We start from the raw sequence: 22380 nt of genomic DNA on the forward strand, positions 1-22380 counted from the left end.
AATAGCAGAACCAATTGTGTATTAATTTAATTAGTACTGAAGATATTTAAAATAGAGTTGGTTTAATTGGATGATTTTGTTTAGAATATACATCTAATGTTTTTCATATAACTTTTTTGAGGACAAATATTTCTCATAAATTAGTTTAAGGTTTAGGGGTAGCTTAAATATATAATTGTATATAAGAATGATTTTGTGTACATAATTTTTATTTTAAAGCTTAGGACAGATCACTTAAAAGTTTTAACTTGATATTTTGTCAATTTGTTATCAAATTTTAAATCCGGTAATTAACCAAATAAATTTGTAAAAAAAAAATTTATCAATTAATGTTTAGAATAAATTAAATTGACTCGATTTTTTTATTCAGCAGTCAACTTAAATTAGCTTAGTAAAGTGTTGGATTAATTTAACTAGTTATCATCTATCTTTATTATATTAAAATATTTTTTAAAATTGCTATCTCAAGTTAATTGGACACTAAATTAATAGGAATATTTTTCGTAAATTAATTGTTAATATAAAAGAGATATTGGTGACATTTAATTTATATAAAAATATTATTTATTGTAACTACTAGTATTTTCAGCCTATAATAGGATTTGCTACCACTCTCATTTTTTTTTTGTGAGATGCAAAAAGTGTTTTGAGAGTTCGAATGGTTCAACTCTTATTTGTCTTAGAAGTTTGTTACTTTTCTAAGTCTTTTGGAGTTGTAAAGTTTTCAATCTTCAAAGTCAGATTATTGACATTTCTAAAGGTCTTTCTCTTAGGAGTTTCATAGGGAAAAATTTGTTCGATCATTGACATTTTTAAGAGCAAGTCTTTCAAGGATTCCACAGGGCAATTTTATCCTTTAAATTTTTATTTGGTTATTGCATTTTATTTTATATTATTCAAATCTGACTTTCATCTTAATTTATTCTATTTTTTCAGATTGATTAATTTGATTTGAGCTCTCCTTCATTTGGGCACAGCAATTCCATTCTTTTATTGATTAATACATCTTTAAGTCATTTTCTTCTTTTCTACTTTCCACTTTCCTTTTAGAACCTTTTTTCATAAATTCAATTTTAATTTTCTTTATTTATTCATCTTAGATGGTTCCGCATCAACTCTTCTTTCATGGTTTTTTCGGAAGTTCTTGAGACAAAAGTTGTTACCAATCATTGTCAAGTACCATACATGATTAGCAGTTGCCTTCAAAGTTTGATGCGCAACAATATAACATTTCTAATCTTTTCTCCTCTAGACTAGCTTTTGCTTCTGTCCTTTGGCAGTCTTTTCTTGAGTTCCAGTTGGAGCAACAACTAGGCACTTCTTTCTTAGATCTTTTAGAAGCTTGAAACACCTTGTCTCAATATGACTTGTCACACCACAATTATAGAAATTCATCTTGTGATTATACTTTGTACGCCTCTCTGTATGGATAATTTCAGCTTTCTTAGAGCTTTTAAGATGATCAGCAGCTCTTTCGGCCTTGACAAACATAGATGAATTGTTTTGTCTCATTTGCCCACATAGTCAAGTCCACCCTTACTAGGGTCTCTCTTGCTAGTTGCGAGAATTTCATCTAGCTTGTCACTGTTAAAACCAAGTTTCTTTAGTAATGAGCTAGAATGAAAGTGAACGAAAAACCGTCTCACCTTGCCCTGCTACGATCCTTACAAAAATCACCTCCAGATAAATTGTTTGCAAGTGTACCCAGCTGACTAATCGTGTTATAGCCCGTTTTTCAGTGGTATCGAAAACGGTAGTTTCGGAACCCCACTTCCGATGTTCAAGTCCATAAATATTATTATTTAATATTAAGAGGTTAGTATAAAGTTTAATTGGAGATTGGTCCTTTAATTTTGTTAATTGCATGGTTAATTAAGTTAGTGGTGTCGAAAAATGAGGTATCAGGACCTCATTTCGGTAAACCTAGCCCTTAAATATTTTTATTAAATGTTTACAGAGTTATTATATAGGTGAATTAAATTTTGGATAAGTAAATTTTCCAAATTGGTGACTAGTTAAAGTATAAGGACTAAATCGTAAAAACTATAAAAATTAATTGCTATGGATTTTTATTTGTTAAAGGGCTTATTTAGCAATAAAATCAAAATTAAAATGACAATTAGACCATTATGTGAATAAATGCACGGTTGGTGGTGTTTTATTAATGATTATTATTAAAATTTATGATTAAATTATTAGTATAATATATTAAAACATAATATCAAAAGCTTTCATCTTTATTTTTCTTTTCTCCCCGCTGATTGCTCTAAAGAAACTTGAGGAAGTCATTGTTAAGGCTTCAACTATTCGGCCCTTTTGCATGATTAGGAATTGAATCAATCAGAGGATAATTGTGAAAAAGGAAAATTTGCATATTAATCCTCGATGTATTGCTTGTAGTTGTTTTTGTATCGTAAGTTCATATGAGACTTATTCTATTAACTAATGATATGTCTGTATTATATTGTATTGTTTTTAGTTGAACGGTTATGTATATATAATGTTTGGCATAAAAAAGATTAAATCGAAATATATGAACTACATGATAAATACGAATAGTTACGCGGTCTCGAATGGATGTAAAATATTTAAAAGGTACATGGAGATGTTGTAATATGTTTAAAAGGTATATGGGTTGCTATTTGAAATATGAAAAGTATATATAATTACATAAATAGAAATGATACGAATTATATAACAAGCCCATGTGAATTTACTAAACAATTATGATACGAATGGCATGCCATTTAGATTCCAGAAAGGAAAATGAGTTTTGTGATCAGGAATTAATTTGATGGCTGAGATCTAACATGTGTTGCGGATTCTCAACAGCTTGAGTGAGTATCATCAAATCATTTTTTATCGATGGTTGAGATTTAGCACATGTTGCGAATTCTCGATAGCTTGAGTGAGCAGCATCGAATCATTCTTTATCAATGGTTGAGATCCAACATAGGTTGCAGATCCTCAACAGCTTGAGTGAGCAGCATCGAATAAAACTTGCATAAATAGATCAGCTCTACAGCTTGTGGGAGCATATTAGTGCCGTGTATCTAAAGTTAAATTACTATATTCTCCGAACAGAAAATGAAAATTAAATGGTAATGAAATGATTGAATATGGATTTCGTTGATGAGTTTACATATTGAACAAGGTTGAATGGTATAACGTAAAGTAGTTTGGTTGTACATGTATATGGAATTAATACCATGATCTTGTCATGTGAGGTACTAACCTACAGGTTGTCATGTGGAATGGTTTATGAATATATATATAAGGATACCAAGGAGATGTCATGTTGTGCCTTTGTGTTACAATTACTTAAATTGCTATAATGACAAGGTAAGTTAAGTTAATTACTTAAATGGTTTACTAAGCATTCTATATGTTTATCATTGTTTTCCTTCTCCTGTAGATTGTAGATTGCGGAACATGTCGATCAGATCGCATCAAAGATCACACTATCCTTCTATCGACTCAGTAGACTTTTACTCGTTTTAACTCAATATTGTGGCATGTACTTAGGTGTCATTATGTGTATGAGATTTTAGATGAAAGTTACTTTGAAGCTTGGATTCTTAATGGCTATATAAAAGTGTACATATATGGCATCATGTTGAGGTATATAAATTTTCATATGAATGCCAATATAGAAGTCAATAGAATGGGTAAAATGATGTATATGAATGAATGTTAAGTTAATGGATGAAACTGATATGTTTGGTTGTGAAATGGTGCCAGAATATGGCATATTGGCTAATTGATTTCAAGAATTCAAAAATGAATATTTGTGTATGTTTTGGATTTATTTTGTGCAGGTTCTAAGTGTGCCTAAGGCACCATTTGAATGCATACTTAGTTTAGGCATGAAAAAGGGAACAAAGTGGGAGTTTTGACACTTTTGGTAATATGGTATCCATACCATGGTAAAGGTATCTATACTTAACATCTTTCATTTTGTTTTCAAACAAATAAAATGCCAAAACAGTATCGATACTGGATTTGATTTTGATACTTCTTAATAGGGGTATCGGTACCATATTCCAAGTATCGATACTTGTGTATTTTACCTTAAATTTGGAAATATCGAAGTTAAAATTGGTATTGGTACTTGTCCTAGGTACTGATACATGTTTTCAAATCTTTAAAAGTTTACAAACTAGTCCTTCTGCATGTTCGGGTCTGTAACAGTCTGATTTTAGGGTTAGTCAGAACAGTGGTTTTGGGACCACAATCCGAGGTCAAAATAATTATTTTATCATTTTATTAATGTTTACAGTATGATAGAATGTTCGTGTGAAAATTTCATAAAGAAATTTTGTAACACCCCCTTACCCGAAATCGTTGCCGGAGTCGAGTACGAGGCGTTATCTGACTTAACTTACTAGTTCGGAACACAAAATTTGCTTTTAAAATTAATTTCACTATTCCCAACAAAACTGTCCACCTGCGCGACTGTCACTAATTTAATTATAACTCGAGTTAAGAAACTAAAAATTTAGATATGTAAATTTTCTTTGAAACTAGACTCATATACCTTCTTACCATAAAATTTCCAGAATTTTTGGCTTAGCCAATTAGTATAGTTTATTCATTAAATTCTCCCATATTTCACTGCTCGACAGTTCTGACTTCTTGTCACTAAAAATCAATTATCTTATTGTACAGAATTCATATAATGTTATCGTTTAATTCTTTTGAAAATAGACTCACTAAGGAATCTAGACATATAAATTATGACCCATAATTATTTCTGTACAATTTTTAATGAATTTCTAAATTCAAAATAGAGGACTTCAAAAACCATTCTGACCCTGTCTCACTAAAATTCAAATATCTCAAAATATAAAATTTCTTTACCTACACCGTTTCTTTCATGTAAAAACTTGATAAGATTTAATTATATATATCATTCACTCTCTAATTCCATTTATACTATTTTTGGTGATTTTTAAAATCACGTCACTGCTGCTGTCCAAAAACTACTTCTTTGTATTAGCTACCATTTAAACATATATAATACCAAAACATGTTCTTTACTAACCATTGCAATAGCTAATCTTTAGTCATATCATATGAACTTACTCAAAATGAATAAGTCTCTATACATGCCATAGCTTTAAACGTTTTGAAATCATAATACCGAGATGTCTGTTGATAGTGTGATACGAAGCTCCGACGATCCCCAATTCGAGTAAGCTCAAAACACTATAAAACAAAGGAAAGGAAGAAAGGAGTAAGCTACTAATAGCTTAGTAAGTTACATGTAAACAATAAGCACTCATTTAATAATTAACATTTTTTTAACATATAACTAATCAATACATTTCTTAGCAAATTCAATCACTTATATATGCATAATCTTACCAAATTCACTTGCATATACATTTACACACTTAACCTTTATCACATATGCTCATTCTTTCAAATGTACCTGCATACACACCTTATTTCATATTCACTTTAACTCATTATTAATCCCGTTGAACACTCGAAATATACACGGATACGTACAGAATTAGCACATAAGTGCCACACTGATATGTAGCTAAAGCTACCACTGAAATGTAGCCGAAACTACCACTGATCAATAACACTGGAAATGTCCACGGGCCTGCTCATACAAGCTGTCAGGTATCTGCAACACATGCTAGATCACCCAGCACCCGGGAATCATTGTAACACTGTAACACTGGTCTCTAGTGACATGTCACTTGTATCCACTTCTATTCCTAAGTTCAACCGGGAATTTACACTTAACACTTTATTTTAAACACTTTATCACTTGAATAATTCATGAACAATTTTCCTTCCACATTCAATATTAATTCACATATCAAATATAATTCACAATTTATAAAAATATATTGCTATTATTTACACGTAACTTACCTCGGATGCAAAACGACTATTTTCGTAAATTAGTCGATAACATTCTCTTTTCCCCGATCACTTTCACTATTCCTTCTTTCTTTATAATTGAGCTTAGAAAATCAAGAACCCTAGCTATGGTGACAATGAAATTTTTGGCAGCAAGGGTCTAATTTGAAGAATATGAACACTTGTTTTCATCTTATTTTGTCTTTTATTCAATTTTGACAAAAATGCCCTTGACCCACTTACTTAGATATTTTTCTAGAATTATCCTTATGTCTCCATAACACTGATTTATAGTCTACTTGCCACATAAACACTTCCAATTTCATGCAATAATTCAATCAAGTCCTTTAATCACTAATTAGACACACTTTGTATTTTTCTCAATTTAGTCCTAAAAATTCAATTATGCACTAAATCATTAAAATTTCCTATCCATATTTTCACACAATATTTCAATCAATCGGTAATTAATAAAAATTTATAAAATTAAACTATTTCACTTCAGAATTATGGTTACAAAATCACTGTTCCGATTAGGCTCTATTTCGGGCTATCACAAATTTTACTGTTTGAGTGGTTAATTCGATAAAAAGGATTAAATCGCGTAAAGCATAAAACTTGTGTTCTATTAGCTAAAAGTGTCAAATAGATATAGAACATTAAATTAAAGGTCCTTATGTGATAATTAATCCAATTGTGAGTTAGTGGATGATATTTGGTTTGGCATTTGTGTAAATTTGATTAATTTTAAAAGTTAATTTAGTAAAAAGGTAATTAATGATAATAAATAAAATAAAACCAAATTTCATCTTTCTATTCATCATCTTCCACCGAAAATGAGAAAGATGAATAGCCATGGAAGCTTCAATATTCGGCCAAGTTTTGTGCTTTATTTGTGCTTTATTTGGTGAGTATTTTTGCTCGGTTTTTAATAATTTCTACGTTTTTGAGATCGTTGCTTCGTAATCTAGCTAGCCTGTACCTCCGATTTCAAAACTGTTAAAGATTTTGATAGTTGCCATTGTTGAATACATGTGTTAATTGATGTTTGATGATGAAATATGAAATTTTGATGATAGTTTTACATGTTTGGTAAAGTGATTTTGAGTAAAAATATCAATTTTGGACTAAATTGAGAAAAATGATAAATCGTGTGGTAAAAGTGTGAATAAATGAAAAATGTGGGCTGTTATGGCAATAATAAAAATTTGGCTAGCTTGGGTTTGTGTTTAATTTCATGAAATTGTGATTTTATGTGATAAGAACTAAATTGCAAAAATGTGAAAGTCTAGGGGCAAAAGTGTAAATTTGCCCTAATGTGTAAATTGTGTTAAATTGAGTGAATTAGTGATTAAATAAGTAAATTTTGTTATTATATAGATTGGGAAAAACAAGATTTGGACCTAGAAATAGGAGAAAAACTACGTATTGGATGAGTCGACCTACTTCGTCGTTTCAATGAACGAGGTAAGTTCGTATGTTAAATAATGTTCCTAAATTGTGTTCTAAATGTGCATTTATCATTGAATTGAATTGGATGTTGATTGGATGAGTACGAGCATGAATCGAAAAAGTTACGACGTCCGAAAGTCCCGTACGAACATTAGGAATAACTTAGGATACTGATATGTGATTACGTGTAAGACCATGTCTAGGACATTGGCTTCATCATGTGATTCATGTAAGGCCATATCTGGGACATTGGCACCGATATGAGATTCGTGTAAGACCATGTCTAGGACATTGGCATCGATATGAGAATCGTGTAAGACCATAGCTAACTGTTGGCATCGATTTATGATAGCATGTAAGACCATATCTGGGATATGGCATTGTACGAGTTATACGAGATTTCTGAGTATCCTTAGCGATTCCTAATGGTTCAACGGGCAAAGTCAAGATGAGAATAAAAGTGTAAACGAAATAAGTGGTACAGGTACGTACGATACTTATACGTATATTGAATGAAAGAAGATTGATAAATAGATGTGAGCTCGTGTATATTACATGAAAAGGTTTGAGTTTATGTAAGTGTTTGATTTATATAAATTCTTATTGAGGGTATCGAATTTCACATGATGAGTAAGTGGATAATTATGAGAAATCCATATGGTTATTGTAACACCCCTTACCCGAGACCGTTACCAGAGTCGAGCACGAGGCATTACTTAGCTTATTTTACTAATTCGGGGCATAAAAATTCGCTTTGAAAATTAATTTCACTGTTTACAGTAATCTGCCCAATCGCGCAGCAGTTACTAAATTGATTATAACTCGACCTACGGGACTTGAAATTTAATTCCGTAAATTTTCCCTGAAACTAGACTCATATATATTTCTACCATAAAATTTTCAGAATTTTTGGTTTGACCAATTAGTACAGTTTATTAGTTAAAATCTCCCCTGTTTCTTCACTCGACTGTCCTGACCCCTTGGTACTAAAAATAAATTTTCTCATTATAGGATTTTGATATGATGTTCTTACTTATTTCTAAAGAAAATAGATTCGTTAAGGAATCTAATAATGTAAAATAAAGCTCATAACCATTTTGTACAATTTTTAATGATTTTCTAAACTCAGAACAGGGGACTCCAGAGACAGATCTGACCCTGTCTCACTAAAATACACATATCTCAAAATATAAAATTTATTTTGTTAAACCATTATTTTTCTATGAAAATAGACTCAACAAGATTTCATTCCATATATCATTCACCCTCTAATTCACTTTATACCATCTTAGGTAATTCCATATATCATTCTGTTTCTTTGCAAAATTTTACCCTTTCATGATTTTCATACTTAACCATTTTAAAAGCCAAACATTATCACATACTCACACATCTTTCTTTAGCAATATCATAGATACAAACATTCAAAATGACTAATCCCTATACATCACTTAGGTATATACATTACTTAGGTATATACATTACTTAGGTACATGCCACATTATCAAAAGAAAGTACATCACTAACATTTCTCTGAGGTCGGGATTACTTTGGATGCTGGATCGAACACTGGTTTTCTACAATCCTGCGCACGGAAACAACCGTACACTGAGTATGGGTATACTCAATGGTATTACCATAATTCAAATTCATAACATTAATCGATAAATTATATACATTTAATTTATGTTTACAATTATTCGTTAATTGTCTCATACTTTAAATCAACTTGATCATTAATAACAATAAGCAATATTTCAATCTTATCTTTAATTATATTCATACCTTGTTTCACTATCTAAATTTTATTGGATTTTTTCACATCCCATTCCAACTCATACAAATTCAATCAATTTATCAACTCATTCATTACACATTCTATTTATATTCAATATGTACTTTAAATCTTTTAACACTCAATTTATTCATTAAATCCATAACTAAATTTCAATAACTTGTATTCAATTAAATTCACATATTATTTCACTCTTTCAAATTATTTTATTTTCACTTCTCATTTCTTAACAAAAGCTATTTCAATTCATATTCAAGATCATTCAATAAAAATTTATATTATCAAAATTATTCATTTACCCCTATTAACTTGACTTGGACCTTGGCGGATACACGGATCCAACCAAACACACCAATACGGCACATTGTGCCTAAAACGGTACATAGTACCTGATCAGTATACGACACATAAGTGCCTGAAACGACACACGAGGTGCCTGATACGACACATAAAGTGCCTGAGATACGACACATAAAGTGCCTGGTCGGCAAAGCCGATAAATCCCGTACTCTTCCAAATCCTATGGCATGTCAACTATATCCGACTCAGCCCGACTAGTTAATAGGGTTTCCGAATCACATTTCAATTCAATCACTTTCTCATGCTTTCAATTCAAATCATTCCAATTTAATCACAATTTGATTCAATACATTTTTCTATTTCAAATTCACTTTCGATTCAATCACAATTTAATTCACTTTTATTCCATTCATATATATATATTATTCATTTTCCAATATTCATCTTATTTTTATTTACTAAACATATTATTCAAAATTCAACAATTACTATCAATAAATTCAATATCAATAAGTATATATATATTTCATTCGATTCAATCATGATACTCACCTCAATTTTCTTATCATGTATATTAATTTAAATTTTAACAATTAGTAATTAAATTCGAATTATGGTAATACTAACCGAAATTTCTCTCGAGTCACTCCTTGTCCACTTTCTCCTTTCCTTTCTCGGACAATGACTCGTACACGACATTAGCTACGTAATTAAACAATTAAAAATCATTAATACACAATTTCATTAAAATATTTCCTTTTATACCTAAACTTTACCCAAATTCTAATTTAATTCCTTATCAATACTAATTTTATTTTTCCCAATCTAACTCTATATTCTCTCTTAATTCTTACTATAAACTCAATTTAATTCTTCAATTTCCCCATAAATCCCTAATTTCGGGATTCTTTCAATTTAGTCCCTATCAATTCAAAACTTATGTTTTATTTTTCAAATCAACCTTTTACTAACTTTTAACTTAAAATTCAATCATTTTAACCTCTAATTCATCAATTAATTCAACATGAACAACATCTAAAAATTTACTAACTTCCAAAATTTCAACTTAAATCAAATAGTATTTTGTTCTAGGATTCCAAAAATATCAAAACTATAAGAAAAAGGGACTAAATTGACTTACCAATTAAATTTAGAAGTTTTGAAACCCCTGAACCGTCGCTCTTTCTTTTTCTTCTTTCTCCTTTCTCTGTTTCGTTTTGCTCTCTGTTTCTTTCTTTCTTATTTCTATTCTTTCTTTTGTTATATATATATAATATAATATAATATAATATAATATATTAATAATAATCATTACTTACATATATATAATATATATATTAACTAGAATATCTCAGATATTTCTTTTATTATGCCGACTCAACTTCAAAAAAAGGCATAATTGCCTATTTGGTCCTTTTAACTTTTCCTTAATCTATAATTAAACTTTTATTCCTATTGCAATTTAATCCTTTTTCATAATTAACCATCAAAACGTTAAAATTTCTTAACAAAACTTTAATACTACCCTAATGACACTCCGTAAATATTTATAAAAATTTTTACGGCTCAGTTTCTAATATTGAGGTCTTGATACCTCGTTTTCGACCCAATTTACCTAATAATTTCTTTTAAATCACAAAATGCACTAATTCAAAAATATTTCTAAAATCACACTTAACTTATAATTATTAATTAATAAAATTTTTCTAACTTTTTCATCGATTTTAGTGATCTCAAATCACTGTTCTGACACTACTGAAAATTGGGCTGTTACAGTTATATTGATTATGAATATGTAATGAATATTGGATTGAATGTGGGATATCTTAAATTGCTTATGCATATCTAAATGTGAATGAATTGGTGAGAATATATTAGATCTATATGAACATGGAAATGAATAAGCTTGTGAGACCCTTGGTTAGCTATGTGTATGGATTCATGGTATAACGGTGAAAGCAAATGAGTAACATTGTAATACTTAATATGTGTTATTTAATAAGTTGAGTATATTATCATACGAGCTTACTAAGTTGTATAGCTTACTTTGTTTTCTTTCCTATGTTTATAGTGTTTCGGTGGCTTGCTCGGGTTGGAAGTCGTCGGAGATTTCATCACATTATCCAGCTATCGTTTCGGTATTTCAAAAGCTTTGTGCTTTTGGTTATGTGGCATGTATAGGCTAGTTGGTTTATGAAGTGTATAAGTGACTTTTGGCTATTTATGCATATGTGTTTGATATGTATTTAGCCATAAGATTTGGCTTAATAACAATGTAAAGTTTAATGTGTATAAGCTATGTTCATATTAGTTTGGTATGTAAATTTCCTTGTGAAATGGTATATCTTGGTATGTTTGATTATGGTTCAAATAGCTCAATAGACATTTGGTAAGTGACATGTATATGTTTGGTTATTTGTGGCTTGACCATGAATGAAAATGTGGTGGCAATGTGGCTTAAGGAATGGTATGTTTAAATATGAATTTGAAATGATACTTTGGTATGCCTTGGTTTGGTTTTAGATCGAATGATTTGGTTGGATATTTAGTTTGAATTTAAGGCATGTGATAAATGCAATTGATAGTAAGTGGTGAATGATGAATCATGCGGAGTTGGAATGCTTTGAGCTAGTTTGTGGACATTTGATGAGTAGTAAAGAAATGGATATACAATTGTATGAAATGTACATGAAATGGTCATTTTTGGTTGCTTATTAGATGTGAAATTGATGCCAAAATGATGTGGTTTAGGTAGGCATGTGAAAGGTGAGAAATGTGGCTTAAACCAAGTCTATTTTCGTGCCGCATGGTCTGAGCACACAGACGTGTGACTCGACTGTGTGACCTCTGTTACTTAGAAAATTTTTACAAGTTCCAAAAAATTTTATATGTGATCAGTTTAGTCTCGAACCTTCTCTAATGTATGTTTAAGGTCTTGTAGACGTCTAAAAGGGACAATATGTGTATAATTGAATGATATTTATTAATGTTGGATTATTTGATTGAGAAATGAATGATGAATGTTGTGTTTCGATCGGTAATACCTCATAAACCTATTCCGGCAATGGACACGGGTTAAGGGTGTTACAGGGTCGATGCATAAGCTTTCATAAGCTCAATTGAGAACTTTTAAAGGATCTTAAGGGATTTCTCTTTCCAAGAACTTTGAGTAATCATCGAAATTTATTATCGAAATTAATAAAGTGCAAGTTGCAAACTTATTAAATTAAATGTTTTTAATTTTTTTCAACAAAAGAACTTTTTGATCATAAAAAGAGGGAGATTAATGATCCATATAAGGCATAAAGGCATAACTAAGCAAGGCAAAACAAAAACAACAAGAAATCATAAAACAAAAGAAAAAAAATAGTCATACAAAGGCATGGAACCAAACATGATCTCAATCTTTTCATGTTGGTAGAGTTTAATACATATGAATGAACATGAAAGTTAGATGACATACTTAAAGCCACGATCTAAATCAGCCTTAGCCACCAAAACGGCTTGGTGCATTGTCAGTGACATGACATGTTTTCATGGTAGAAATATATAATGCGTTAAACTCATTGTATTATGAGAACCTTCAACAAAATAGGAAGAAAGGTTGGAAACACACTAAAAGCCCAAAAAGAAAGAAGAAAAAAAAACTTTTTTCTTTACCAAAACAAAATCAAACCCCTATTAGCAACAACAATAGCTTGGATCCAAAATCAACACTAGAAAATATTCTCCTTACTTCATATTCTTGAGACTCTTCGAAGGAAAATAAAGGAAAACACCAACAATGAGAAGCACTAAAGATGGAAGCTAAAAACAAAACAAAACACAAGGATGGAAACACCAAAGTTGCAAACATTGAGTATGGAAGGATAGAACGTAAGTGCGGCTCAAAAGAAATGCTAAACCTTAACAAATATTCTACAGAGAACAAGCATACCGAAAACATTTTTACTTTCAATGTATCAGATCCTAAAACTTAAAATATTATACAAGGTTAGCCGAAACTCCAAACTTTCAACAAGTTATCAGGAAGAAAAGCACTTTGACAAAGTGAAGGGTTTTCTTCCCATTTTCCTATTTTTTCCTAATGTGAAGCCCTCGCCGTCAACTCCCTTTTCAATACCTTGCCTCTTTAGCAGAGACGTAGATAGCCGATGACTACCTGCCACCTCCCTCTTTTCCCTTTTTCCTCTTTTCCCCTTCCCCTCCCCTTAGTTTTCTTCTCCTTCCTTACCTCTCCACTTCTCTCATTTATAACATTCATTCCTTGTCGGTCACCCCTCCGACTTCCTTGTTTTCCCTACTCATTTCCTCCTTTGCTCCTCACCTCCGCCACTACCCTCGTCAACCTTTTCCCCATTTATTCTCCTTCCCTAGCCTTCTCACATCCATCCTTTCACCATTTTTGGTCCTTTTTACGTTTTCCTTTCGGTAGAATAATTTTAGGCAACACTTTGTACGCCTTTGGCTCTCTCTCTTCTCTCTTTGCTTCAGGGTGATAGTTAAGCTTTCTAGAGGCATTGATGGCTCATGCGATCGGGTCTAAGACTACATGTTTTTCTCAAGTCAATGCGAGCTCATTCTCTCAAGTTTTTGATGATTCATTTTGTTTACACTTAATTCAGTGAACTATGACTTAATGAAGCTTCATGGAATTTGTTGGAAGAATTAGGATAGGACCATCATCAATAGAAACATCATACCAACTCATAGACTTCGATTTGATGATCGACTAATGTGATTGTTCCGTGATGTTTGTGGTTTAACCATCAGTTTTCTATTGTAGTAATGGTTTTAAGGTTAAGTTTTTTATTTTGGTATAAGCGTGATTTTGGATCAGCTGTTTTATACTATGTTCTCCATATATTCAGCTTAAGGTTTATGTATTGGGACCATTTCGATGTCCTTTCTTCATTTGTAAACATGTTTAAAAGGAAGAAAAAGTGGCCTTGGCCAACAATTAAGGAGGCGTCCACGAGGTGGTCCTTGGTTTGGAGATCAACAGATAACAAGAGTTGTAAAATTCTTGACTACTGCCAGTGGGTCACTTGATACAAATTTTGAACCAATGAGAGTGAAAAGCATTTTGATAAAACTGGGAAAGTTTATCATGTTATTTTGATAATTGTTTATCAAATTATTTGTTTGACTTTTTTATTATGGATACCTCAAGCTTCTAAAACAGTTTGAAACCCCATCCATCCCTCCAATTTCTTTTGTAGTAACAGAAAAACCCCATTCCATTCTGATGGCCACTTTGGTCGTCGATCCAAACAGCGGCTTTTGCTCCAAAACCATGACGTTCCACAGCCTCCGATCTCCCGTTTCACTCCCACCCGAATCCGCACCCATTTCATTTACCGACTTCTTCTTCTTTATGCTCCAGTCCTCCCCACCCTCCCCCACCGCCGTCGTTCTCATCGACGCCACCACGCGCCGCCGTATTCTCCACACCGAACTTATCTTCCGATTCGAAAACCTAGTCACCTCCCTCCGCACCCACTTTGGCCTCTCTAAAGGCGATTGTGCTGTCGTTTTCACCCCTAACAATATCTTCACTCCCATTCTTTACTTGTCTCTCTTATCTATCGGCGTTGTTATCTCTCCCGTCAATCCCGCCGCCACTGCCCCCGAGATTCATCACCTAATCCGACATTCCAAACCTGTCATAGCTTTCGCCTCGTCGGATTCAGCTCACAAAATCCCTTTGCTCAAACACGGAGTCGTTGCTATTGACTCTGTTGAATTCGAGTCGTTAATGGAAAGCCCAAGTGAAAAAACTGAAAACAGAGGAATCAAAGTGAACCAGTCCGATGTAGCCACGATTCTCTATTCGTCCGGCACAACCGGTGGGATCAAAGGAGTTGCATTGACTCACCGTAACTTGACAGCGGCGATTGCCGGAGGAATGCGTCCGGTGAGGAGTTCCCCGACGGTTGTCCTTTGTACGGTTCCATTTTTTCATGTGTATGGACTAGTATTCAGTTTGAGGTCCATGGTTTCGGGCGACTGCATGGTGATAACGGGAGGAAGTCGCTCATTTGGTCTGAGAAAAATGTATGGAGTTATCTATGAGTATAGGGTTAGCCTCTTGGCTTTGGCTCCACCGTTGATTGTAAAGATGGTGAACGATACTGCGATAATGGATGGCTATGATTTGAGCTCGCTTGAAGCTGTCCTCTGCGGCGGCGCTCATTTGAGTAAGAGCATGATCCAAAGGCTGAGAAAACGGTTGCCCAAAGTTAAGCTGGCGCAGGTAACACTTAATTACAGTGCTGATTGACCAATCAACATGATTGGCTTTGATTTGATAAATGAAGTTTTCAATATTTGTGATGAAGGCATATGGGCTAACTGAAACAACGGGGCGAGTGTTTAGCACAATGGTTCCCGATGAAACCCAAGCAGAAGGTGCGACAGGGAAGCTTATGCCAAATTGTGAAGCCAAAATCGTGGATCCTGAAACTGGTGCTGCTTTGCCACCTGCAAAGCCTGGAGAGCTTTGGGTTAGGGGACCTCTAGTAATGAGGGGTAATCACTGATTTCTGTACATTGATTAACTGGCAAGAGAGTAAGTGGCCACTGTTGTTTGTTGTTGTTGATTGCTCTGTTTTACAATTTTGTTTTGGGGGTGGTTCAGGATACGTTGATAATGAGGAGGCAACTGTTGGGACTTTGGATTCAGATGGATGGTTAAGAACTGGCGATCTTTGCTACATTAATAATGAAGGTTTCCTGTTTTTCGTAGATAGGATAAAAGAGTTGATCAAATACAAAGGCTACCAGGTTGGCTCTAAATCTAAGCTTTGTTAAAAAGTATGGTGCCCCGCAAGAACTAAAAGCTTATTTTATTATGGTTTTTAAAGTTGGTTTCTCAATCAAACAGGTTGCCCCAGCTGAATTAGAACATCTGCTTAATTCCCATCCAGATGTCGTCGAGTCTGCAGTTGTTCCGTATGTCACTTTTACTTCTCGTTATTCTCATTTAACGTTCCAAATGGATTAGTCTATAATAATTCAAGAGCAATTTAGTCCTTGTATATTTAATATATTTTAACGTTTAATGCTTCAAAATTATGCGAAGAAAGACTAAATTGCTCACTAAACCTATAGCCCCTTCCAAGTATACCAATATCAAATAGATGTTGTATTGGAGTAAATGCTTGGTTAAACCTGCCAAGTGCTTACTTTTGACACTCTCAACAGGCTTTCAGATGAGGAAGCAGGCCAGGTACCAGTGGCCTTTGTGGTTAGACAATCAGGGAGCAACATTGATGAATCAAAACTCAAGCATTTTGTTGCCCAACAGGCATGCGTTGCTTCTAACTAAATGCAAAACAATTTCTTTTTTCATCTTTTTTTGTTGACATTCTCAGACGTTTCATCTCAGGTTTCCCCGTATAAGAGAATACGTAGAATAATGTTTATTGATTCATTGCCAAAGAATGCATCTGGTAAGGTGATGAGGAAGGAATTGGTGATCAAATTGTCAAGTGCTACCTCCAAGTTGTAAATTTCTTCCACCTTTCCACGTTTTTATGATTCCAAAATTGCTAAATCTTGTCGTTTATCTATTTTATATAATTGAAGAACTGTTTCATATCATTACAAATGATCAAAAAATAAATTTAGAACAGACCCCATGAGTGACCTCTGTTTACACAAAATTAAAGCTCATTTTCTTACCTGGCAATAAAAAAGTTCCCTTGCTGCTTGAATTTTGTTTTGGTTAAATTATTTGTGGTTTCCATTATGAGTAAATTAATTTTGTTTATAGAAGTGAAAAATATAACTTTATACCTTAATGTTAAAATAAATAGTATTTTCACTTTTTCCAAATTAAATTTTATTTTTTATTTAATTTATAATTAATTTTATTTTTTATATTTAAAAATTATTGTAACTTAGAAATGTTAATGAAAGAAACTTGAAATTTTGTTGAGTAATATTCCAAAACCATAAAACAAAGTCAATTTTGTCAAAATAAAATTAAAAATTCAAAACAAAAAATTAATATGAAAAAATCGAAAATTAAACCGAGTGGAATCGAATTATGATAGGCAACTCAAAAAATCCAAAAAGCACTCTACCGATCCGAACTAGTATCACCCCTCCAATTTAGTACGTTAACTTAACACTTTTTTTAATATAACACTTGAGTTTTTTTTTGTCTAATTTGATATTTGAATTTTACATTTTTTCCTAATTTAGTATTTTTTTTGGATCAATTTGATACCTAAACTAATAAAATATTATACAAATTACTCTAATATACTAATAATATTATTTTTTATGAGGTAGTAAATATAATTAATGTATGCCAATAAAATAAGGTATTTACATTTATATAGAGTGCAACCAACATTAGAAAGTTTATATTTAAAACTTGTTGAAATTTTTTTGTTTTCATGTGGATTTGAACTAATGTGAATTCGTCAAAATTAAAAACTTTTATTTTCTAACATTTCCAATTGTGCAAGCCATTAACAAATTTGTTTGTTTTTTAGTTTTACATATTTTTAATTTTATTTTCCTTTGTTTCTTGAAATCAAATCAATCTTTAGTTATTAGGTACCAATAAAATTATCATGTCATTGAATTCATAAAATATTATTATATACTTATTCATATTCAATATTATTTTAAAAAATAAATCATTAAAATTTTGAAAAAAAAGAAGAAGGTGAAAACCATTAATTATGGGGAAAATGGGAAAATCATTACCAGTCAAATTTATATTTTGCAAATGTATGGTTATTGTTTTACCCTAGTAGAGTAGGACACATGGCTCTTAAATGGCCCGTGGTTGACCTTTCGCAGACCCCTCATTGGATTAGCACGTAGACAGTTTGCAACTTACCCTTTATGATGCACCTCTCGTGGATCATTTGAGCTTAATCATTTTATACAACCTCAAGGATAGAGGTGTGGGAGCAAGACAACTTACAACATAGGCGAAACCACACAACACATACCATAGACATAACTGACCTATAACATCACTAACACTTGGCCAACCCGTACAACCATGCAGGACATCGTAAATCATATGGCACTACGAGACAAGAGGTGACCTACAATATAAGCTTCGGTGCACAAGGGAGTCAGGGATCCTTCTTCTTTCCTATGATTATCATCTCTGTCGCCTCAAAAGAACATTTCCTTCCTTTTTCCTTCTCTAGCTCTTCGCCTTATCTAGGTGAATTGATACTCATAACCTCCATCACATCCTTTTTATTGGTAAATTGTATCAACAATTGGTGCGATGAGTGTGAATTGAGCCACCATGGCTCACTCTTCCATTGTCATCCCCGAGAACATAGAGGATCGAAATCAGGAACTTCAACAAACCCAAACATAATCCCATCAACCTCCCCAAACTACTTAGCCACCCACCAAGTTGTTGGGATCTAGTGCCTTTAGTGTAACGATTATGTCCACATATTTGTAATTTTTTGAATAAATTAGTTTAATAATACTCCACCATTATCATTAATATCTTTTGTATTTTGTCCTCAACAGTTTTTGCACACGAAGCAAAATGAAATCAAATATTAGCTCATTGATTATCTAACTTTAACTAATACTAAGTTGCATTATGTGGAAGGATCATAATGCGAAAAGACAACTTGTATTAATAGATAACCTAAACAATTCCTTAGTCCAATCGAAATTGAGCAAGTCGATTAAAAGACTAATATGTCGTTTATAAAGTCCAAATAGAGAGATGCATTGTCTTGGGTATCGGAGTGGATAACTTCCAGAAGGTAGAGACATAGATGTGGCTGATTGGACTGATAATACATCAGACAGGACCCAAGTAGAATAAATCCTAGATTTGTTTATGGATTTATTCATTTGCGGTGTTCATAGTGTGGCTTACCTCAATCCTGAGTAAGTGATGGACTATGTGTACATGACTCGTATGCTTTGAAGTATTAATAGCCTGAATTCAATTGGTAATAGAGTCAAAAGCTGGTACGTTGAATATATGATTTTCACTTATTTATTATTTGTTAGTACTTGACTTTTCATGAAGAAAGATACCATTAGATAAAATAGAATCATATTGGGAGAACATATTTATCCCAAAGAGATTAAGGATGTCTTATAAGGGTAACACCCATGTGATAAAGTTATTGGACGAGCACTTGATAAAGTAGTTTTCGTAATGGTATGCAATAGGGAGAGCTTAGTCATAGTACTTTAATGGAATGACTCTATGACTGAATAATGTTGTAATTAATAGTTGGAGAGTTGGAACTTAATTACATATTATTTGAGCCCTAATTATATATGTCCAATTGGTCCCTCCATTAGCTCAGTATAACCTTGATGGTTTGCATTAATCAATAATATGGAAAAAGTGAAACAATGAAATAGAGAAGATCGCATGTGTCACTATTTGTAATGAATATGTTTTCTCGCTATGAACAAAAGATGACTCGGGAATTAAATTAATTTATCCAAATTGTTATTTAATTAAACAATTGAAGTTCGATGTGAAAATTAAATTAATTTAACTCATCATGGTTTTATGAGAATGAGTTAATTAAATTAATTTACTCATAGATTATAGTATGGTAAGTTTGTCATGACTTTAACGGAATTAGAACTAGGTTGAGAAAAATAATTTAATTAGTTTAATTAATTAATTAATTGAATAATTAATATTTTGGGCATATGAAATATATTTATTGGGCTGGAAAAATTATATGAGTTGGTTTAAAGATTAAATAATACATATAATTAACCCAATTACAATATGAGACCTAATTAACCCGATTTAATATAGAGGGGCGACGACCCTAGTCCCAAAAAGGGCCTGGCGCTGTCCCCTAACTCCCAGTAGGAGTTGACTTTTCCTATTAAAATATTATTATTCAATTATTTCTTATGATATTGAAACTATTGTTATTTTCTCTATAAATAGAGACCAAAAGCTAAGTTAATATACACACTTTTCTATGTTGATATTCTATCAAAATATAGTCAAATTATTTTTCAGATAAAGTCTATCTTTTGTTAAAGTTCGTCTTTTGATTTTTTAACTCTTAAAATTTCACTAAAGTGTTCATTGATTTGCGAATAGAGCCTACACTCTAGCAAATCGAGGTCGAGATTAGTGAAGAAGATCGAGTAGTCGAAAGTCGAGAACATTTAAGTCCACCTAATCACAAATATATGTACTATTTGGGTAAATGGTTTATTTCTGTAAACATCACAATCGATTAGTTTTTAATGAAAAAATTTGAACTTTTTTTTGTGCCTTGAAACACTATTTTCAAACCGATTTTTCCAACACAACCTAAAGTAGCAACAAAAGCACAGACAACAATATCATCCACATTCACCGGGGACATCTTCACCCATTCCTCGCAACGCCTATGCTTACTAGCAAACCTATCCTCCATATTATCAGTATCCACCACCACCATGGTACTACCCCCACCTCCACCAAGGCAATACCAACACTAGTACCCCTTCAATTGACCAAGCCTTTCAAAATCCCAATCTAGCTCATAGCAATTCACTAAAATGCATAAAAGGATAAAAATGTTGGAGGCCCAACTCTCAGGACAACAAATGTTATTTCAGGAACAATAAGAACGCCTATTAGAATTAAAAACAAAAAAAAAGATGAGTGAATTATTGAGGAGTTCAAAACACGTAGGAATCTCTTACAGCATGATCGCTCGACCTAGGAGGAAAAGATAGCTTAGTCATTCAACAGACAGCAGAATCGCCAGCAAAAGAATGACTCGTTAAACCAACCCCTTGAACCCAATCACTTAGGGACTTAAGTATAGGATGAAAACCTTTGAGGCCAAAGTGCCTCTTTGGAAGAGCAGATGTAAGCATTGAGGAGAGAACTACAAGAGTTTTTCAATACAAGGACTGAGGGAGCGGCGAAGCTAGAAATTTTTTTTAGGGGCGCCGAAATTAAATTGTAATTTTTATGATAGTAAAAATATAATTTCACCATTCTAATAGCCTCTATCTTTATAATTTTTAAAGGATTAAATCAAATTTTTTTATCATTTTAGGGGAGCAAAATGTAATTTTACCTTTACTAATTTAAAATTTTTAAAATTTCAAAAAACTTAAATAAAAAAATTTTCATTTTAGGGGGCCCCATTGGTTTTGCCCTTGTGAGGGAGCTTCATGGAGTTATGTGAACAAGCCCTCTCTCTACAAAAATTTTGGCCCTACAACCTTCCTTCGATGTTCAAGTTCTCCAAGGCATTGTACGAAGGCCAATGTGACCCATAGGACCACCCTACTACAATAACAATGAATATCCTGAGGGTCTCCAATAAGGTTAAATGTCGAGCATTCTCCATGACCTTAACTACCACAACCCAAGCTTGGTACTTGTCACTCCCACGGGCTTCTGTCCACAACTTTAATGAGTTGGCCTACTTGTTTGTGAGCAAATTTTTTGCCAACAAGATGTTGCAACAATATTATAATATTAGTGGATTACAATATGCAATCTTTAACCTATTTTGGGATATCTCCCAAACAACCTTTCTTTGCATTTTAGAATTTGAGATACAAAACAATTTTAGAATCCTTCAATTATAATAATTTTTATAAACCTAATTTGCAGTTGACTTATGCATGGTGCCTAATAGCAAACCGACTTTATAATCCTTTTTAAAATATTTCGGTTAATATTTTTTACACAAATTAAGTAAAAACTAATATAAAATTTATAACATAACCTTTATAAAAGAGGTTTAATAGAGTGTTCAATAATTTTTATAAGTGCTCAAATGCGTGTCCATACAAGAATAATATATAAATTATAATATAGTCTCTGTAAACCTAATATGCTATTAGGTCGAAATTTGCTTCTAATAACAAAGCATTTTCATCCAATAATAAAAATATAATTATATTTTTTAAAATGAAATATATGTAACATTTTATGATTGTATAAAAAATAA

The 22380-nt window shown here is 32.3% G+C and overlaps 1 protein-coding gene and 1 long non-coding RNA gene across 3 annotated transcripts; one reads left to right on the forward strand and one right to left on the reverse strand.

The window, feature by feature from the left end:
• Nucleotides 1-8704: 8704 nt before the first annotated feature.
• On the reverse strand, nucleotides 8705-10658 carry LOC107949346 (uncharacterized). Its single transcript, XR_001697715.1, has 3 exons — nucleotides 10569-10658; nucleotides 10055-10129; nucleotides 8705-8917 (listed from the first exon to the last, which is right to left on the reverse strand). It is a non-coding gene; the product is annotated as an uncharacterized lncRNA (long non-coding RNA).
• A 3809-nt stretch (nucleotides 10659-14467) lies between these two features.
• On the forward strand, nucleotides 14468-17145 carry LOC107948772 (4-coumarate--CoA ligase-like 9). Of its 2 annotated transcripts, none has more exons than XM_041106931.1 (6): nucleotides 14468-15683; nucleotides 15769-15958; nucleotides 16068-16213; nucleotides 16314-16381; nucleotides 16634-16742; nucleotides 16818-17145. In XM_041106931.1, exons 1-6 carry the CDS (start codon nucleotides 14676-14678, stop codon nucleotides 16938-16940), a joined length of 1644 nt encoding a protein of 547 aa, XP_040962865.1. In that variant the 5' UTR covers nucleotides 14468-14675; the 3' UTR covers nucleotides 16941-17145. The 2 variants fall into 2 exon arrangements, with proteins under 2 accessions (XP_040962865.1, XP_016738905.1); XM_016883416.2 differs by having other exon boundaries at nucleotides 16634-16736.
• The last annotated feature ends 5235 nt before the right edge of the window (nucleotides 17146-22380 follow it).

This window comes from Gossypium hirsutum, chromosome D12 (genome assembly GCF_007990345.1).
Source record: "Gossypium hirsutum isolate 1008001.06 chromosome D12, Gossypium_hirsutum_v2.1, whole genome shotgun sequence".
NCBI lineage: Eukaryota > Viridiplantae > Streptophyta > Magnoliopsida > Malvales > Malvaceae > Gossypium > Gossypium hirsutum.